Raw genomic sequence first — 22,435 nt, 5'->3', positions numbered from 1 at the left:
TTTGTTGATGTTATTTACCATTTTATTTAACTATTTAAGTGAAATCTTCTTTGATTTCTACGACATAGTGCCATCCTGCCCACTACAGACCACTCGTTCCTCTTGTGGTTTTGGGTTAAAGACCACAAAAGGGTGTAACACTGTAAATTACAGACCACTAATTACTGGGTAAGTACAGAGTAAGTACCTGTTAATGAAGCCGTAAGAGAAAATAAGTCCTGAGTAAAGGGTATGATACTAAAAATATGTGGTTATCACTGAGTATCTTACAATTCATTTCATCATTAGTCAGCTATGTACATGCACTGCCCCAATACAAATAAGGGCTAAAGGGTGTAAAATATCTCTGAGACTGTGTGTTTTTAGGGGCTTTGTAAACGTATGACACCGATATTAGGCACAGACTGGGGAGCAGTAAATGGTGATGAAACACCTGAATTTTATATAAAGTATATTTTCATGACGATGGTGAACCACACGAGTTTAGAAACATTTCTGAACGCCATTTTCAATCAAACTCCTGATTGTGGCTGAAATGACCACATGACAAACAACTGTACATGGCACTTGAGTTTTTATTTGATCAAAATCACACACGTTTTCCATATTTCATAGTGTATTACATAGTTTATGATTGACAAATCATCATGTAAGAAAAGTGTAGCAAAAATGATTTGATTCCCAGGACCAGTCCAGTGCTGCTGATTTTTCCTTTATTTTAGAGACACTCCGACATGCAACAACCAATCAGAGACGGCTACAGGCGCACCGTCCGCTACGTTACACAGATCAGTGTGAGAGGAGAGAGTGAGCGAACCCTGCTGAGGTTTGTCTGAAGGCCCCTGGGTAATACACAGTAACAGAAATACAGACAGTCAGTGTGTGTTATGACCGAGGCAATGTCTCCAGCTTGGGATGTAATCTGGGTGCTGAACTGGACTGGATCTCTTAAAACCATCTTAGAACAAAGAAGATTCTTAAGCGGTAGAGTGAGTACCACACTGAACAACCTCTCTCTCTCTCTCTCTCTCTCTCTCTCTCTCCCTGTTAAGACGATTTTAACACTAAGGTGTTTTTGGGAAGATCTGGGTCTTGATTTGTCAGTGTAGTTACTTTTGCTCATGGGCTCCCCCTTGCAGTAACAGAGTGTAATACATAGTTACAGCACTGTCCTGAAATAAAGAGGACGGTGGGAGTAAGTGTGGCGTTTCCTAGCCTCCTTCAAATATTACACAGCGCAGTTTTCGCAGTGCTGAGCCTGGAGCAGTAACGACAGAGGCTCCGTTTTCTTTATCACAGGTCAGTGAATCATCACAATGATCGTGAAGCTGTAATCTTAAGTTAAAAATATTACCTAGTGTCCCTTTAATCAGCTGAGGTCACCTCAAAGAGCCAAAGTCAGAAGGACAAATAGGCTTGGTTGCTAACGGCAATGCTATTTAGTTCACGGCGTCTAATTATAGCCTACGAGGCTTGACTATAACCTGAGGAAAACAAAAATGGAAAACAGATTACAACAGAGACCATCTCTTTGGCTGTAAATGACTCCTAGTTCAAGTTCAGCCACGGGTAAATGTACCACAGCACTTGGATGCAAACCGATGGTGCCAACGTAAGAACGGCAAGCACCGGAATGCTCTAGAACTAATGATAGAAACTCCTTTATCGACCTTTGTGTCTGTACCTTAAGTTACCCTCCTTCACTGGTCAGATTTTTCCGTCTATCCACCAGTAGCGGGAAGAAGTACACGGTTAAAGGTCGTTGAGCTGTGGAGGGAGCGACACGAGTTCCCACATCAATATTATGAGAAGGAAACAAGGTAAGAGGAAACGCCTGAGGGCACTGGAACGACACTATTATTGGATTAACAGTGCCTAGCAGCTCTGTGTCTTACAAACATGTTTATTTGCAGTCATTGTTCTTTCATTGTTCTTGGGAAAGCTGGAACAGACATAAAATTATTTACTTATTTGACGATTATGGAAAAGACACAGGAGACCAGTTTATCTTTAAAGGGGAAGGTCTGGCCTTGACGGAGGTCATTTCCGCACACTGAAAAACCCATAACAACAACCCATAATAAAGAGTTCATCATCGCCATCGGAGCCCGTACTATCTGCACGGTATCGCACGCAACGAAAGAGCCGTTTGAACCGGGTGCGGTACGGAATAAATAAGAGTTAAGGGTTGTAGGGAACAGCCATGGCGACCGGGTGAAAACAACTGAAGGCACATGAATATTCCCCTTGATCAAACAACAGTTTTACATGTGATTGGAAAGAAGGAATGAAAATAAACGACCAAAGAGACGCCATCTTCAAACACAGTGTAGGAGAGGAGTGAAGAAGGCCGAGCAGCCCAAAATCTGAGGGACAAGGGGGAGGGTCTTGCTTATTGTGGCATGAATGTCCTCCGATCAGTTCAGTCCAGATGTGGGCTGTGAGGGTTGTGGGCTGTTGAGGGCTGCTTTAGTGCAAGAAGCGGATACTCATTTTCTGTTCAACGTCAACCTTCTCCAAGACCTTAAAAACAAACACACAAAACCCAGACAGTCAATTACCTCTCAGGACAATACAGAATCAACGTAACTGATTAGGGCGGCACGGTGGCCCAGCAGGTAGGTGTCGCAGTCACACAGCTCCAGGGGCCTGGAGGTTGTGGGTTCGATTCCCGCTCCGGGTGACTGTCTGTGAGGAGTGTGGTGTGTTCTCCCTGTGTCTGCGTGGGTTTCCTCCGGGTGACTGTCTGTGAGGAGTGTGGTGTGTTCTCTCTGTGTCTGTGTGGGTTTCCTCCAGGTGACTGTCTGTGAGGAGTGTGGTGTGTTCTCCCTGTGTCTGCATGGGTTTCCTCCGGGTGACTGTCTGTGAGGAGTGTGGTGTGTTCGCCCTGTGTCTGTGTGGGTTTCTTCCGGGTGACTGTCTGTGAGGAGTGTGGTGTGTTCTCTCTGTGTCTGTGTGGGTTTCCTCCGGGTGACTGTCTGTGAGGAGTGTGGTGTGTTCGCCCTGTGTCTGTGTGGGTTTCTTCCGGGTGACTGTCTGTGAGGAGTGTGGTGTGTTCTCTCTGTGTCTGTGTGGGTTTCTTCCAGGTGACTGTCTGTGAGGAGTGTGGTGTGTTCGCCCTGTGTCTGCGTGGGTTTCCTCCGGGTGACTGTCTGTGAGGAGTGTGGTGTGTTCTCCCTGTGTCTGCGTGGGTTTCCTCCGGGTGCTCCGGTTTCCTCCCACAGTCCAAAAACACACGTTGGTAGGTGGATTGGTGACTCAAAAGTGTCCGTAGGTTTAAGTGTGTGAGTAAATGTGTGTTGACCTGTGAAGGACTGGCGCCCCCTCCAGGGTGTGTTCCCGCCTTGCGCCCAATGATTCCAGGTAGGCTCTGGACCCCCCGCGACCCTGAGTTGGATAAGGGTTACAGATAATGAATGAATGAATGAATGTAACTGATTATTCCGTCACTCTTGTTCCGAGTCCAGAGTTCACCTGGAATCACTGGGTGCAAGGCAGGAACACCCTGCATCATCACAGGATATCACACACTCACCCATTCACTATTTCACAAACAGACACAGAGTTTATAAAGCGTAAAATGTCATCTTTATAGAAAAGCATAAAAATGAGGCTGATGCTCTGAAGCAGCTGCACAAGAGCCTGAGCTCTATGTCAGTTGTGATCTGCAGGGCTGTAAACCCCCATAGCGCTGGACTGTGTAGCAGTGAAACTGATCTCTGGAGCAATGGAGTAATAACTAACACGTCCAGGATCAGTTGGAGTGGTGTTTGTGAGCCAGAACTAATCATCCAACCTCACTACCTGAAGTCCCTGATGTCCCTGATGCTCTTATCTGCTTTCAGTACCTTCAGAACTTACAGAAATGCTACAAAATCTAGTGTATAGTCTCCTGCAGAAGAGTAGAAGCTATTACTGTGGCAAAGGGAAGAGTAACTCTCTGTTAATCCAAACTTATAGCCATATAAGAATTCAAATATGTGGAACGAATCCCAGCGCAGTTCTCACTCAAGGGCACTTAACTCTCCTCTGTTGTTTGTAAATCGTATCTACTTTGAGCTTCAGTTCTAAGGGTGTGCTCACACACTGCTGATGCTGTGTGTAGTAAACCACCTTGATGAACTCGCTGAAGGAGATGCACATGTCTCCGTTGGTGTCGGCCTCTTGGATGGTCCGGTCAGCAATGCTGCCCAGCTGCTCGTCCGAAATATTCACTCCAACCATCATGCGCAGGACCTTTAAAACACATGCACACAATGGCGTATATTTACACAGGTAAACCAGAGCAGGGAAATCAGAGAAACAAGGAGAACTGCAGAGAACGAGAAGTGAAAAACAAGAGAACAGTGTTAAACCTGTGAAAACCATAGTGGAAAATATATATATATAAAAAAACAGCTAAAACTGAAAAACAAAACTGAGCTCAAACTGTAAAAGTGAGAGCAGAGAAGGAATAGAACTGAGCAAAATTCGTGAATAAAAAGGGGAGAAGGATAAAGAGAACTAAACTAAAACAGAAAATGTGATCGGAGAACAAAGACAACCAAGATAAATCTGTGAAAACAAGAGCTGAGCTAAAATGGTGAAAAATCAAAGCTCCTGTTGGTCTTGCTTCTTGTTGTTTGTAGTTTGCGTGTCAGCTGTGTGTGGCTCATTATCATTTAAAGGAACAGGCGCTGAAAGCCCTTCTGAACAGGGCTGTTTACACAGGGAGAGAACGCTACTGTGGTGTTTGATCCTTGTGGTATTTTGACCAAAGTATGTCACAGGCATTCCATTAAGACCCAGAGTGTGTTCATTTGTAGAAAAGGGGATGTAACCTTCAGATTTAATGCAATATTTTATTCCAAATTTTCAAACAGTGATAAAACTGAGTGCTAATGTGGGTTCAGAAACAACACGCGCACAACCAGTTTTCATTTGTGTAATAAAAGGACAGATAGAGGTAAGGTTAGAAACATTTTCTTGACATGGAAACGTGTTTATGTTTATAACAGTGTTTGTATGACTCTTATTTTGCTTCTGGTGTGAATCAGGCTTTAACTGGAAAAGGGTGAGTGTCTGCGTAGTCCGACTTAGTCCTTTCACTCATCTTCTCCCTGCACTTTTCTGAATAGCTGGTTTCAGGTGACAGGGAGAGGCGTCGTGGAGGGGATTATCTGATTTAACAAAGCTGTCTTTATTTCCCTTTTACAGAAAGATGATTCCAGAACAGTCAGAGTACAGTATGATTTCTGGTACACACACGCGCACACACACGCACACTACAAGCTCTGCTCACCTGGAGAAGTTCATCTCTGGAGATTTTATCATCTCTGTCGAGGTCATACAGGCGGAAAGCAACTGGAAAAAAAATGAAGAGGGAACAAGGAAAGACTATGAATGAAAGATAATGAACGATTAATGGAATGAGTACTTGCCAATTCAGGTTTATTTCACATCTGCCGTCTTATCAACAAAAGAGTGGCTTAGATGTTAAGATCCTGGAAGCAATGGTAAATAACAAGTGTGTGGACAGTTTACTGTTTTCTTGTTATTCGTATATTGAAGCTCATTAAATGTTGTGCTAGTGTTACTACGTCACGCCCTAAAACCACACAGCTCTGAAAAAGGCTGCAGCTGATGCTCAAATGACTGAGTACTCCCTTCATACTGCTTTAACATGCCATGTATCTATGGCTTGTAAATGGCTCTAAACATTCAGCTTACGGCTTAATTTATTTGCAATATAATGCACTGCTTGTTTGCAGAAGTCATCTTTGAGCCACACAGTGCCCTGCACATGGAGTCATGCGAGATTAAGCCCTGGGGAAAATTGAGGTTTTTGCCCTATAATGGTATACGTGGTTAATGTAGGTCTGTAATCAATAGTGTGTGATTCTAGGGCACGACACACACAACAAAATTGAGTTTGAAGTTTGATTTACAACAATGCACGGATATTAGATCAATGTCTCATTAACAAGGAAACAAAAAACCCTTAGACAATGAGCGAAACATCCCTCCTCAGCCCCGTTTAAGGGTTTATTAACACTGGTATAGTTCTAGGAAAGTAAGGCTGTATACACAATATCCTGATTAAAGCTACCATAAAGACAGAATTTGTTGCTGTAAAAGAAACTGTATAAACACACAGGCTGAGGGCTGCCACATTTTAAAGCCTCTGAGAACCTAAAGAACCTATCTCAGGGCCCACAATGAAAATGTACAATTTCTTATAAATATCTTCCCAAAGTGTAATAAATGTCTGCTGTATTTCACCAGCATTACTCTCCTATTGATACAGAATGAGCAGTCCTAAAATGGGTAAATCACACGGCCAACATGGCTCCACCTTCTATTCTGACAGAGCAAAACTACACCTCACTCGTGCCTTGACCTGAGTAAAACCAGCTCTTATTTTGAGCCTCGTACTGAGGTTTTGCTGCCCACGCTGGCTGCAGAGCTCACAGTCATTCCACAGGAAACCCACGCTGACACAGGGAGAACACACCACGCTCCTCACAGACAGTCACCCGGAGGAAACCCACGCAGACACAGGGAGAACACACCACTCTCCTCACAGACAGTCACGCGGAGGAAACCCACACAGACACAGGGAGAACACACCACTCTCCTCACAGACAGTCACGCGGAGGAAACCCACACAGACACAGGGAGAACACACCACATTCCTCACAGACAGTCACCCGGAGGAAACCCACGCAGACACAGGGAGAACACACCACACTCCTCACAGACAGTCACCCGGAGGAAACCCACACAGACACAGGGAGAACACACCACTCTCCTCACAGACAGTCACACGGAGGAAACCCACACAGACACAGGGAGAACACACCACATTCCTCACAGACAGTCACCCGGAGGAAACCCACGCAGACACAGAGAGAACACACCACACTCCTTACAGACAGTCACCCGGAGGAAACCCACGCAGACACAGGGAGAACACACCACACTCCTCACAGACAGTCACCCAGAGGAAACCCACGCAGACACAGGGAGAACACACCACACTCCTCACAGACAGTCACCCGGAGGAAACCCACACAGACACAGGGAGAACACACCACTCTCCTCACAGACAGTCACGCGGAGGAAACCCACGCAGACACAGAGAGAACACACCACACTCCTTACAGACAGTCACCCGGAGGAAACCCACGCAGACACAGAGAGAACACACCACACTCCTCACAGACAGTCACCCGGAGGAAACCCACGCTGACACAGGGAGAACACACCACTCTCCTCACAGACAGTCACCCGGAGGAAACCTACGCAGACACAGGGAGAACACACCACACTCCTCACAGACAGTCACCCAGAGCGGGTGGTCCCTGGAGGTCCCTGAAGCTGTGTGACTGTGACAATACCTGCTGCACCACCGTGTCGCCCCACAATTTAGAATTATACAAAACAACTGATTATATCAAATTGTGTTCCATAGGGCTATATGCATGTTTTTCCTGTCGTACATACATTTATATATTCACCACTTTTATTTTTAGACTCTGGGATTGTCCTTCATATTGTGTAGACATTTCATGATTAATGGCCCAACAGAAAAGCTATAACCGTGTTACAGTTGCCTACATTAGAGCCTCCTATTATGAAATGACCACTTTGGATATACATGGTTTTGTCTGGACACTGACAATGTGCAGGATTCATTTTCTTGAAATTCAGGCCAAGCCGTTGTGAAAGATCAAAGGGAGTTTATCCTAGTGAGGATTAGACATGGAGACACTTGTACGTACTAAGCTGATGGGTGGACACGTAAGGGTGGTTTGCGCATATATCAAGCTTAGTAATGGGCTTAATAAGATCTACAAAAACTATTGAATGTCTTAACTCTACTGAGAGTCACCATTAACAGAATTAAGCCCAGGATTCATCTTTAAACCTTCTGCACATCATTTCTGATCATCATAAATAGCTCCAAGTCTACAGCATTCAATAAAAGAGTATTAGAACTGATTATACCCCACCTTTACTGCATCCGCTAAGGTTACCCAATCAGTACAAAATAAACCACTGACAATACTCTGATGAATGTGCTCACTTTGTCATAATCATAATCATAAATACAGAACTAGACTGAACAATGAAAACCACTGTTACTCCCATTAACCTTGTGTCACTGAGCGTGTTTAGGAAAAGACCACGCCTGAATTCCTGGCTAATTTATGCCTCCCATGTCGCTATCATTCTGTGAGTTTTCACATACACACCCTACAAAGGAAACTTGGGGGTAACGTTGGTCATGACGGTTATTACTTAGCTGCACGGAGGTACTCTACATTCACAGCAGTGGAGAACATCACTCGAGACGTCCCATAAAGCAGTGTCCAGCATTCATTCATTCATTCATTTTTTCTTTGACTTGTTTGTACATATGCTAAGACTCATCGTACACAACAGGAAAGGACGAAACAGACGGGACAGGGTTCCTTTTCAAGTGTTTTGGGGGCCACACTGCTGAGAATATGAACGAAATATCACCTACAACTAACATTTCAGGGAGTCGAAGCTAGGGACCTCAGACAGTGAGTCTCTGTGAGTGTCTGAGGCCTTGTTGGAGTCATGTGTTCGGTTTGTAAGTCACTGTTATACAGTAGAGACAACGCCGCTAAAACTCGTCGGCTCTCACAGGTGATGAGTGGTCGCCTGTCTCTGTGTCGTCTTCTACTGTAAACAGGGGGTTATCCTGTAGTTCATATAGCTCGTAGTTATGGATCCAGCAAGAAAGAAATTCTTATAATGCATACATTGCTGAAAAGAAATCCTAGTATGTCTGTGATGATTGAAGCAGACTCACAGAGCAGTTTATTGGTCCTGCTGTTCAGGGGCTCTCCAGCATTTGCGTCTTTGTTCTTTTCGTTGTCCTCCACTGGGCGGAAATGAGCCAACGTTCGCATAAAACCTCTGAAGTTCACCTGATCCTCACTGCAATTGAAAGAAGATAAGAGTAAGCAAAGAAAAACTGAGAGGGAAACATATGTAGAACTCGACAGAGGGAGAGACACTCTACTCAGAGGTTTTCTGAACTAAATGAAGTGTATTTCAGAACAGGGTGTAAAAAAGTGTGTTTTGCCTATTATACAAACAAGCTAAAATAATAATTCATTCATTTTCTGTATCCCCGATCCAGTTCAGGGTCGCGGTGGGTCCGGAGCCTACCCGGAATCACTGGGCACAGGGCAAGAACACACCCTGGAGGGGGAGCCAGTCCTTCACAGAGCAACACACACTCACACATTCACTCACTCACACCTACGGACACTTTTGAGTCTCCAGTCCACCTACCAATGTGTGTTTTTAGAGCGTGGGAGGAAACCCATGGAGACACAGGGAGAACACACCACACTCCTCACAGACAGTCACCCGGAGGAAACCCACGCAGACACAGGGAGAACACACCACACTCCTCACAGACAGTCACCCGGAGGAAACCAACGCAGACACAGGGAGAACACACCACACTCCTCACAGACAGTCACCCGGAGGAAACCCACGCAGACACAGGGAGAACACACCACACTCCTCACAGACAGTCACCCGGCGGAAACCCACGCAGACACAGGGAGAACACACCACACTCCTCACAGACAGTCACCCGGAGCGGGACTCAAACCCACAACCTCCAGGTCCCTGGAGCTGTGTGACTGGGACAATACCTGCTGCGCCACTGTGTCGCCCCAAAGAAAAAACATATCTACAAAATAGTAACTTTACAGGAGATGGAAAAACCTTCTTAACTTTCAATGAAAGTGAATGTAAAAAGATTAAATTCCAAGTGATTTTGAAGCATTTCTATTGGTTCATTCATCGTGAAAATTTCACACAGTGTGAGGAACAGCTGCTCTGTTCAAATGATGTAGTAAACTAGAAATTGACAAAAATGTGAGATACGTGTTTTTTCTTTGGACCACAACGATTTGATATCAGGGGTCCTAGAAAACAGAATTGCTTTTCCATAAATAGCAGGAACATTGTCTCTTCATTTTACAAAACTCACAAAACATGTTTAAAAGCTATGTTTAAATATCTAGAAAAATATGTATTTTTTTATCTTCCTGTCTCACGGGGCCACTTTTGGAAAACACATGGCTCTGTGCCTTTGTTTGACACACCCACAGAAAAATAAGCTTTTACATCTTGAAGGAAACAACTCACTCTGACCAAAGCAAACCAGAACATCCAAGAAAGGCCCCAAAAACCCTTCTGAAACCATTAGTATCAACAGCTACAATTATTCCGCCTACGCGCTGTTCCTTCTGGGAGTGTAATGACACGGTCTCAGCGGGCTGTGTCACAGAGCGGCTTCGTTTGACACGACCACATTCAGCCACAATCGCAAACTAATAACCGTGCAGAGTGGAGAGTAAAATACGGAGTAATAAATACAGACTATGTGGCCTTCTTATTTCAGACCAATCTCCTTCACCGAACTCTTCAGACCTTGGCCATACATATACACTCCTTCAGTACAAGAGTCTGAAAGGAAAAGAAAGAGCACATTCTGACTTACCTTTGACTGTCACAGTCACACAGGCCCCGGATTCAATCAAAAACACACGGGTGTCTCATAAAGGTTTCAAAAGGACACAGTTACGCCTACCGTGGCCTGTTAATGTCTTGTGCAGGAAGACTGTGCTAATTACTCACCCCTCAGGAAAGAAGGCATTGATTATCCGATCACCCAGAGGGTTGATGGCCAGCTCTGGAATTCTCTGGAAGTCTTCTCGGCTGAGCAGAGAGAGGAGAGAAGAGAGATGAATCTTAAGTCAAAATAAATACCACACACACACACACACACACACAAATAAGGAGGACAAAAAAAAGTCATGTTGAATGAAAATTAAAATAAAATAAAATACAGTCAAAGTAACTCTCTGTCCTTGGCCAGGACTTCAGGAGCTGAACTGAAGGCCTAAGACATTAACACCACTAACAACATTAGATTTTGATTCACAACAGAAGGGACCTTTCCACCTTCTGGAGGTCACAGATGCCACACACTGCGGACTGAGGATACGAGTGGTTTCACCCTTTGCCCAGACACTTTACGGTAAAAATCTAACTGAAAAACACAAGATAAAACTTCATAGAGTGGTTTGAATATGATGTAAAATATGGAATGCATTTCACAAGCTTAAAATAAAAGCTCACTTAACACCGCAACTCCCATAAAGGCGTTAATAGACAAGCATGACCCCAGATCGCTTTTAAACAGGTCCTTTACTCAAGGTCGAGCTCTGACTGGAGTTTCCCATGTTCCGGACGCAGTGATAAGCCCAAACTCAGTGAAGCACAAAAAGCCTCACCCCTCGAGACAGATTACACTTCAACAGCTCGAAATAACACAGTTAGTAAATAACTAGTTTTCATTGTGGAGCTGGCTTTCTTTTCACTCGGCTGCTGTGCTCCTCCTGGAACAAACGTCTACTGCTACATCACATTACAAATGAGAGATCAGCTTCTTTATTTAGAGATTTGAGAATTCATTTTGTCCAGACACTGGGACACCATCCTTAGTTATGAATAGTAAACACTGCCAACGGATATAAAACTGGATTAACACAGGTTAGAGCTTGCGTATTTCAAAAGAGACACGTTTTCCCACTTTTCACCGTCTGTGACCTGCTTTGGGCAAAATATCACAAGGATCAACCACAGCAGCGTTCTCCCTCAATCTTGTTTTCTCCGTTTTTACTCAGTGCTCTTATTTTTCGGCGCTCACTGTGTCTGCGTTTAACGTCATCATTGTGCTCTCACATGAATGCAGCTTCTGCGCTGTGATTGGACAGACTTAGACGAGGGGGCGGGGCAACTGTAAAGTCTCTGCACTTGACGTCAGAAGCGAAGCAGAATCAGAACGTCTCGTTTTATTCCATGTTTTCAGATTATGCAGCACACAGAAAACTGACGGCTCATGTTTCACAGTGTGTGAATTGGTGGGTTCCAGATCCCAACAAGTGATTTCCCCCATATTTTGTCCTCCTTAAGACACTAAGCCATGAAACAGTAGGAGGATTTTTCATAAAATCGGTCACGTGTGTTATTTCGTACTGGTCAGCGGTGTTTTGAGTAAGAATGAGTGAGAATGTGCTCACTCTCTGTTTATTCGTATACACAAATTAATCCATTGTTATGAAACTCATGCAGGATCAAGTCACCCCAGACACTGAGGCGGAGAAAGTATCATACTCCACCCCACACAAGGACACAGTGCTCTAGACCCTGTTTACCATTGAAATAGTGAAATCAACCACTCAGATCTGTTTAAAGAAAGAAGGAAAACCTGAACTGTCTGAACTGCATGATTATATTTTCACCCCAAACATAGTTATCAGCTTCGACAACCTGCCTGCCGTCACACAGCTTCATCAGCAGGACCTGGGTGTGCTATAATCATCAACACAGAGCATGGAGGAACCAGAACTGTTGATGGTAAATACAAAAGTATACTGTGATAGATAGAGAGAGAGACTATACACATTATGAGTAACGCGCTCTGAAGATCAGTCGAAAGTGAGCAGCGAAATTCGGTGGAATGAAGACACATTTATTGTTTTAATCGAGGTCTAGCTGCTTATGGATTTCAGGGTCGCGGTGGATCAGGAGCCTTCCCGGAATCAACGCTGTTCACCAAAACAACTCCAGTTCCTGAGTCTTGGAACCTTAGTTCTTTCCAGTGAACCGGCCCAGGTTTCTACAAGTTTAGAGGGGAACTAGGAATACGTCATCAGCGGGGGGCGTTGCTGTGGCTGAATACAGCTCCAACGCTGCACATAGTCAGAGTTATGACAGAGCCATTGTTTATTATTTGTTTAATGTGAAGTCAAATTAGAGGTGAGATATAGCACTGTGTAAATGTTGGCGAGTTCAGAGCCATCCTTGTGAACAGCGGAGAAACGTAACCAAGAGGTCCACTGGACGCGGTGTTAGAGACTCTGAGCTCTTTCTTGAGTTACTGAACCTGAACTCTTCTTTGGTTTCCAGCTGGGCACGAACTGTTCTGGTTCCTGAACCAGTTTATGCCGGTGGAAACGTGACCAACAGTTCCAAATGTAGTTCATGACCTGGAACCATTCTGGTTCCTTGTTGGTGGAACAGTGCTATGGGAGCTGGAAGGAAAACACCCCAGTGGGGCACCAGTCCATCACAGTGAGGCTCAGACAATAATAATAATAATAATAATAATAATAAAAATAAAAAATCCCACCAAACCCACAGGCATGTCTGAATTTATTAAGTGAGCGTGAGTCCAAACACTGACAGACTGCAGTGTGCTGTGATCTAGGGATTGATTGGGGTTTACTTGTCAACTTCACTGCAACACAGAGGAACCTGAGAGCACTGCACTGTAAAATTCACCTCCTGAAAGGTTCAAACTTTATCAGGCTTTGGACCAGGCTAGCTGACCCAGCAGCTAGGGGGACGGTTCTGATAAACTCATTTGTATTGCTCAGTACTGGAGTGGCCATGTTCAAAAACTAAGAGCATCTCTCACGTTTATAAAACATAAAAAACATATTGTTTTCAAGATGACCTGGATACACGTGCAGTTTTTCCCTAAATGAACACATTTTAATGCAAATGTTCACCTGAATTAGCAATGATTCCACAAATTCAGATTAAACCCAGCCTTAGGATAAAACTGAGTTTATAAAACCAGCTCTTTATAATAAAAATAATAATAAAATAATAATAACAGTGCTTTAAACACTGGTTTTACACTATGTCATGATAATGGTGTGCTACATTAAGCAGGTCCTATTTCTTTACAGACTCCTAATGTAACACCTGAGTGGGTCACTCAAACCTTCAGAAGCAATGGGTCAATACTAGGCCCTACATTGTTTTCTTTATATATTAGTTCTATTCCCCTGGCCACTGGTTATGCTTTCCTTCCTTTATATGCTGATGGCACCATCTCAATGCTACTGGTTCATCCCCTGAATCTGTGTTGACAATGCTCCAGGATAGTTTTCTCCAAGTACAAAATGCCTTTGTCAACCTTAAACTGTCTTTAAACATCTCCAAGACCAAGATTATGTGGTTTGGTCAGAAAAGTGCCCTACCTTTAAATTTTCCACCAATGAGGGGGCCGTCCTGGAACAGGTTACAACTTATAAATACCTCGGTATATGGTTGGACAGCTCTTCATCTTTCTCCACCCATACTGATACGTTACAATCAAAGGTTAAAGCCAAGCTTGGCTTTTTATACAGAAATCGTTCTTCTAAACTCTCCCTTTGTTTGATCTACACTGTGATCTACAGACGGCATGCAGAGGTGCACTTCAGGATTTGGATGTTCTTTATCATTCTGCCCCCCGATTTGTTACGAATACCACTTTTAGAACACATCACTGCTCTCTGTACTCTCTGGTTAACTGTCCCTCTTTACACACTCGTTGTAATAGACCCTGGTTTACATTCATTTATAAAACTCTTTTAGGACAGACACCCTCACACCTATAATCCCTATTACAGCCAGAATCTGTTAAGTTCAACACCAGGTCTAGTCTTGTGTTTACATCAAGCTAAAAGTCTTTAAAACACACACTTCCTCTTTATTTCAGTCTGAGCTGCTCATAACTGGAACACGCTTCAAAAAAATCCTCAAACTGGAATCTTTTATCTCAATTTCTAATTTTAAGAATCGCATTAAGGAGATTTGTATTAATACTTGCACCTGCTTTAACACTAATTCAAAGTTTGTTTCATCATTTTATATTCTCTATATATATGTGTGTGTGTGTGTGTATTCAAGTACCTCCTGCTGCTTGCTAGGCTGCCACTGTAAATAAGAACTTGTTGTTAATGACTTGGTTAAATTAAAGGTTAAATAAATGAACCAGGTGGACCTCAACAAACCGCGATAAATCTCTGAAGGCGGCAAAACTAATGAATCAGACACAAAGGTAAATTCTGCTTTATTGTCAGTGAAGACAAGTCACTAATGACTTCAAAAGCAAAGCTCAAAATGTATGATGTCTACTGTTCATCACGTTAGTGTTATTCTCTCATAATGTTCTTCAATTCACGCTGTACGCAAAGTGAACCAAAGGCCACGTGGACATAAAGCAAAGTCCCGGAGTGACTGCCTTTGTCTCCGTCCCTGAGATTTGATAAAGGCCAGGCATTAAAGCTGTCTATAAAAACACTGAACTCAGATTACACAAACATATGAAAATAACAAAGATAAAACGATGAGCGAGAATGTACAGAGGTCAGTTCTTGTACATAGCAAGGCACTGTGTTGATTGTGAAACACAGGCTAACCCTGCCCTGGAAAAACACTGTGGCGAGACACAAAGAGCACTAGGACAAGTTTGCACTGTGAGGTGTGACTGCAAACACATGCCTTAGGTTCTACACACATTTTAAACACATCACTGTGTTGTATTTTGTCCCCTGTAGATTACATTCAGTGAATACACAGAACCTGTTAACCCAAAACATGCATGTGACTGTATATCACAATATACAGTAACAACAGCAACAACATAAAGACGTGTACCTTCCAGGACTAGTTCGCAGACACATGAGGCCAGCCCACCACGTCTTTACGCACTGCTGCTTTTGAAATGTCCCCTGAAAATTGTAGTGCCTCAGAGGTGAAAGCAAACTGCCCATATCTGTCACATCAGCTGACAGACAGCCGAGTTAGCTGGCACCCTGGGCCGTGATGTGGGAGACAGGGTTCTCCTTCCCGACTAGAGTCCAATTCTGCTTTCTAGGACTCTTGGTCACCTGAGGTATCACCTGGATTTGAACCTGAGATCTCCAAGTGACAGGGACAAGGTTTAGACCAATTGAGCCACTCGAAAGCTCCTAATCAGGTTTTCTACTCACACATGAACCTGCTTTTCCTTTAACCGATCATCTAAGATTCATCACAACGTCTGCTGCTTTAGTACTCCTTTTTGGTCCATTTTGGTTTATCGTTTTATGTTTTTAATGTTTTTTATTAAATCTTTCTTTGGTATTTGTCCACTTCCTTAAAAGTGACATTCACAATCAAATCAAAACACTTTTTCTATAAAATTCAGAAGATGATTCCTAACCATTTGCTGCCCTCCAGTCTGCACAGGAAACTGGTGTAATGTGGGTTTGTAAACAATGACTTTTAAAGGCGTTGAGCTTCTGAATGTTAACAAACCAGAGAAAACTGCAGTTCCCCACAACTGTAGACGTTGCCTGGCCATCATCATAAATAACAATATGTTCTTAATGACTTGGCTGGGTAAAATAATGCTCAACACTATAGCACTAACAATGGTAATAGCTTAATTAATAAATTATTATTAAGTCCACGCTGGGGGCCAGCTTCTAAGTTTGTAAAGGTGTCCACACAGTGGCAAAATTCATATAATAGCACAGTGTCACACCATTATTCAATTTTGCAAAGGTACATTACAATATACACGCCACATTATTGGAGTGAGTCTGTTCCTGATCTAGTGAAAGGAAGACACTTTTACAGACAAGTGTTCGCTTAAGCAGCAGACGTTATGCCAGACATCATTGTTTCAACAATAATTATCCATGGACCATGTGTGAAACAGCAGCGTATACGGACAGACTACAGAGGACACTGACTTTAACCTTCTCAGTGGCTGCTGAAATGAAATGAATGTGCAATTCTTAAACACATTAACTTACTGCCAGCCACCAGAAGATTAGGCCCAGATACGCTCTGAGCAGGATAGTCATGAACAGCCTGGTAAATATATTATAAGTTCCTGAAAATAAGTGAACAAATGAGATTTCTCAACTTCCTTCCAGGTTGAACCACACTCATTCACCTCCCCCATATCAGACATGCCAAGGTAAACACAGAGCTTTAGACGGGTGAATACCTGAGGGCACCATTTTCTCCTTTGTCCAGGCTGTGGAATCGGCTGTAGAGGCGGGTGATCTGACTGTGAGAGACTGTAGGAAGATGGAGAGAGATTGTTGTGTTATGCTGTGTCTTGTAGCAGAGCATTTCACTGACAGAAATCATGATTTTATATCATTATTGTGTTAGTAATCATTGTTTGTTTCAGTATATTGATCATGGCACTGTCAGAGAGAAAGGATCTTCCTCTAATCTTTCTAGATACACAGATTGTTCCATGAATTAAAAAAACGTTATTTCTTTAGTATTATGTATTTTGAACTCTCTGACCCACACAGCAAACAATAACAGAAGCAAAAGACGCTGATCCACAAAAATACACGTATTAAATCACATCGGTACGTCATCAGCGGTATCCTTGAACAATGGCAGTCTTGTGACTAATCCTACAGTATTAAACTACAGAGCCATCCTCCACTGTAACTTAAACCTCTCCAGTCTGGCCACTGTCCTCCATGTGACGGTAAGAGGAAAGACAGCTGAGGAACACACGACATTGGTCAGCTAGGAGTGCTGCAACACAACCACAATCATACGAGGGATGCGTGAAGATCCCAATGTTACATAAACTGTCCAGGTTCAGCCATGTGAAGACTTAGAGGAAAATAAACAGAACAAGGAACTAGTCAGAAATCTTAGATCGGCGTCAGAGTGCTCAGAGCTGGGGGTTATAACTGAAACATGAAGGAAACGTTATGCATGGAGTTGTGTCCTGGGGCTCTCTCATAAAGCAGGACTTCCCTTGTGAAAAACAAAGTTTCTGTAAAGTGTCCTGATGTACAATATTTCAGTTATTTTGGAAGCACTAATTTGTACAAAATCACTATTATTATTTAATTATAACATATTAATTACCTCTTAATATACAGTGACTATACTAGTCCTATGTTATTTTCACCACCCTTCTAATAGCATTTAAATATATTTGTCAGTATGCTTAGAAGACATAGGTTTCTAATTTAAAAGTATTTTTTGTAATACTGTAATATATTCATATTAGGGGTGGGCGAAATGGCCCAAAGATAATATCACAATAATGACGATAGTATCGCAAACAATAAGATATTGCACAGCTCTAATTCATATTTTGTGTTAATGCTTCACTTATATTAGTGATTTTGTTCATTAGATGATTATAGATGGTGTTCTCCCCGTGTCGGCATGGGTCTCCTCCGGGTGACTGTCTGTGAGGAGTGTGGTGTGTTCTCTCTGTGTCTGTGTGGGTTTCCTCCGGGTGACTGTCTGTGAGATGTGTGGTGTGTTCTCCCTGTGTCTGCGTGGGTTTCCTCCGGGTGACTGTCTGTGAGGAGTGTGGTGTGTTCTCCCTGTGTCTGCGTGGGTTTCCTCCGGGTGACTGTCTGTGAGGAGTGTGGTGTGTTCTCTCTGTGTCTGCGTGGGTTTCCTCCAGGTGACTGTCTGTGAGGAGTGTGGTGTGTTCTCTCTGTGTCTGTGTGGGTTTCCTCCGGGTGACTGTCTGTGAGATGTGTGGTGTGTTCTCCCTGTGTCTGCGTGGGTTTCCTCCGGGTGACTGTCTGTGAGGAGTGTGGTGTGTTCTCCCTGTGTCTGCGTGGGTTTCCTCCGGGTGACTGTCTGTGAGGAGTGTGGTGTGTTCTCCCTGTGTCTGCGTGGGTTTCCTCCGGGTGACTGTCTGTGAGGAGTGTGGTGTGTTCTCCCCGTGTCGGCATGGGTCTCCTCCGGGTGACTGTCTGTGAGGAGTGTGGTGTGTTCTCTCTGTGTCTGTGTGGGTTTCCTCCGGGTGACTGTCTGTGAGGAGAGTGGTGTGTTCTCCCTGTGTCTGCGTGGGTTTCCTCCGGGTGACTGTCTCTGAGGAGTGTGGTGTGTTCTCTCTGTGTCTGCGTGGGTTTCCTCCGGGTGACTGTCTGTGAGGAGTGTGGTGTGTTCTCCCTGTGTCTGCGTGGGTTTCCTCCGGGTGACTGTCTCTGAGGAGTGTGGTGTATTCTCTCTGTGTCTGCGTGGGTTTCCTCCGGGTGCTCCAGTTTCCTCCCACGCTCCAAGAACACATGCTGGTAGGTGGATTGGAGACTCAAAAGTGTCCGTAGGTGTGTGTGTGTGTGTTGCCCTGTGAAGGACTGGTGCCCCCTCCAGGGTGTGTTCCCACCTTGTGCCCAGTGATTCCAGGTAGGCACCCTGAACTGGATAAGCGCTTACAGACAATTAATGAATGGCTATAGATGGTTTTATCTAGCACCTAGGGCTTGACAATAATTCAATATAAATATATATCGCAATATAAAAGGTTTCAAACAATGGTATGATTTTTAAACACATTTTCAATATTTCAGTATACATTATTTACAGCATCTGTCACTGACGATGTCATTACAGGGCACGGTCACCAGTTCAGCACTCAATTTAAAAATTAGTTTAAAAATATTAACATTGACAAAGCCAGGAGGATATTGTTTGATGGTGACATCATGTTTTTTTTGTTTGTTGTTAGAGGTTTTTCCGTGGATTTTTTATTGTTCATATCGATATCGGATTTATATCGTATCGACCAAAATGAAGAAATATATCATGATATAAAGTTTGCCCGTATCGTCCAGTCCCAACAGCACCTCTTAGAAAAGGGTTCTATACAGCACCAAAAATGGTTCTTCTACGGTAACAAGCTTGACATCTTAACAATAGTGGAACCATTTTTGGTGCTGTATAGAACCCTTCTATAAAAGGTGCTCTATAGAAAATTCTTCATCAATCTGAAGAACCCCTTCATAATGAAAGAACCCTTTATTCATGCAAAAGTTCCTTGGTGTGCTCAGGGTTCTATACAGAACCGTTTCCTTTAATTAGGAACCCTTGAAAAAACATAATTAAAGTAAAGATCAATTAAAATAAAGAGTGTACTAAATTAAATATTATATTTTAAGTGCAACTTTAACAGTGATTTAATACTAATTAGTGCTTCCATTTTTTCCCCACAAGTGTTATGTGTTAGTCAGATAACTCAAACCCAGAGCTGAGGACTGTCTACTGCAGCACACTCCCGGTCCCAGCAGCCGGGGAACAGTTGGGGGTTAGGTGCCTTGCTCAAGGGCATCTCAGCCGTGGGCAGTGATGGAGGACACAGCTCTGTTCTTTCAGTCCCGCCACATCAGTTTTTGTTGTGGTGATCAAACTGACAACCTTCCATTTCCAAGACTGCATCTTTAATATTCAGGCCATGGCTGCCACCATTTGACTCGAGGCTTAAGTAAACTGAGAAATCCTGCTGTGTGAATTACAGATGATGAGATCTTAGTTTTGTGAGAAACAACAGTGCTTTGACATAAACATCCTTCAGTAATCCAGAAGGATAAGGTTAACATCTGACACCATTAACTACATTACAAACTGAACTTCACTGTAATGTAATCAATCATATATAACCTGCTCTACATCATTCACTGTACTATATTATATGATATTTACAGTTAGATGTAATTTTGACAACCAGTGCCTTAAAGATAATGTTGCTATTTGTTAAGGTCACTCTCCTTTGGCCAACTGTAACTTGCTCTATTAATATTCCAGCATATTTAACATAACACAGATATTTAAGACGTAAACAAATAATCCAAGGTGGTTTGATGTGAAGCGCTCTAGACACAACAGTAGTAGAGATGGTAACCAGATGTCCCTAGTGTTTAAACGCCTTAAAACTACATCCCATTAAAGTCAATTATTACATTAAATCACAGATACACAGCCAGATGCATGGGACACTGAGTAGTATTTTTTATCTATTATTTTTTTTTTTTGCTCAATGCTTGGCTGCTTCTCCTAGGGGTCACTACATCTGATCACCCACCAACCTGGGCCATGATCTGCCCTTCCTGATGCAGTCCTCCCCTATCACACCTAAACACAAACATGTCCCAGTGGCTGTGTGGCAGAGACGGGGAGAACACACTGGACTCCACACAGACCGTGACTTGTGCGCATCAAACCATTGCCCAGGAGCTGTGTGGGAGCAGCAATACTGGTCAAAATACATTGCTTTATAGCAGTCTTGGCTACATATATTTTCAAATACACAACAACAACAACACAGTATATTTATATAGTGCTTTTAAAAAAACTCAAACGCTTGCAGTGTAAAGCAAATTTGTATTATTCTAAATGTACAACTATTTCATCATTAACAACATCATAAAAAGGTCATGTGTAGGTTCACTGTTTTGAAGTTTAACCTATAGCTCGTGAGGAGGGCTTCAGTCACTGGTTCAATCCCTCAACATCCACGGCTGAACTGCCATGAACAAGGCACTTGACCTCCAACAGTTCCCCGGGGTTATTATGGCTGGCTTCTGGCTGCTCTGAGAGTAACACTGCCCAGACAGGGCAGACACTTAATGTCCCTGAGGAGATTAATAAAGTATACATTTCCCCATCTCAATTTAATTTAGCAACCGCTTCAGGAGTTTAGATGACAGCATATATGACTTTAGAGCAGTAGGGTTTGTTGTTTTGAGGCTATTTGACTCTTTTCCAATTCATGGCTATTAATAAAAACAGACTCGGGGTGTTAAACCATGTATAATCAACGATAAATCAAGATTAGTTTAGCTTCATGGTGGTATTTGTCGTTCCACCTTAATTGGGGCAGCATTATCTCTGAACGCTGCGAGCGCTAGATAGTAACTGCCGCCCCGTTTAAGGTGGAAGGGAAAATTACAAAAAAGTCAATTTCAGCCTTAAGAAATTACAACTTACATCCAGTCTCCTTCTTAATTTCTTCGATGTCCTCCTCTCGTAATAACGACGACGCTCTGGAGCCCATTTTTCTGTGTGGTTTTTGCCTTATTTCACTATTTCTCTGTAACTTATCCGCACTTGTCAGTGTTGCCTAATCTCGCTAGCGGCGGCAGCTATCTAACGGTCTCAACCCACCAGTGCAAACTGACCAATCTAGTGCAGTTTTAACTGCCTTAACCGAGTCACACTGGCCACCTGAAGATATGTAAAGCCTTCTGATTCTGCGCCTGTCCTTCAGAAGCTGAATAAGCGGACTCTTACAGCTCAGAGAAGTCGGTGAAGAACGGAGACACACTGTTCCCTCGACCCCAGGAAGGCTCAAGGTGACGTCAGCAGATGACCAATGCATCGGGCGTGTCAGAAAACGCCCCCCGCTTACGTCACGGTTTCAAATTAAAGGGACAGAGCAATAGCAGAAGACCAAGGTTTACAGTATTTTGATTTTAATTAAAAAAAAATCACTTTTTGTAAAATTATGAGGATGTTTCCTCACCTATTTTCTGCTCTCCAGTCAGTTTAAATAATAATAATAATAATAATAATAATAATAATAATAATAATAATAGTAATAATAATAGTAATAATAATAGTAATAATAATAATGATGTTTTGATGAAGCCCCAGTGTCTGTAAATGTGTGAAAAAAAAAAAAACCTCTCGGTCTGGTATGCTAGGCTTTCTCTCTCACTACTCATCACAGAGAAATGGCATCTGGAGTTTCTTAGACAACAGAGAGACTTCAACTTTGAAAAGCATT

General features: G+C 43.0%; 1 protein-coding gene across 1 annotated transcript; it reads right to left on the bottom strand.

Moving 5' to 3' along the window:
* Positions 1-565: 565 nt before the first annotated feature.
* Positions 566-21,995, bottom strand: chp1 (calcineurin-like EF-hand protein 1). Its single transcript, XM_066680035.1, has 7 exons — positions 21,637-21,995; positions 16,880-16,952; positions 10,675-10,755; positions 8,825-8,952; positions 5,282-5,343; positions 4,114-4,236; positions 566-2,523 (listed from the first exon to the last, which is right to left on the bottom strand). The coding sequence occupies exons 1-7, from the start codon at positions 21,701-21,703 to the stop codon at positions 2,470-2,472; spliced, it is 588 nt and encodes a 195-aa protein (XP_066536132.1). The 5' UTR covers positions 21,704-21,995; the 3' UTR covers positions 566-2,469.
* Positions 21,996-22,435: the final 440 nt, after the last annotated feature.

The sequence above is a fragment of the Hoplias malabaricus genome, chromosome 8 (genome assembly GCF_029633855.1).
Source record: "Hoplias malabaricus isolate fHopMal1 chromosome 8, fHopMal1.hap1, whole genome shotgun sequence".
Lineage (NCBI taxonomy): Eukaryota > Metazoa > Chordata > Actinopteri > Characiformes > Erythrinidae > Hoplias > Hoplias malabaricus.
Note: the sequence above shows the minus strand (reverse complement) of the source record. Positions and strands in the feature narration are given on the sequence as shown.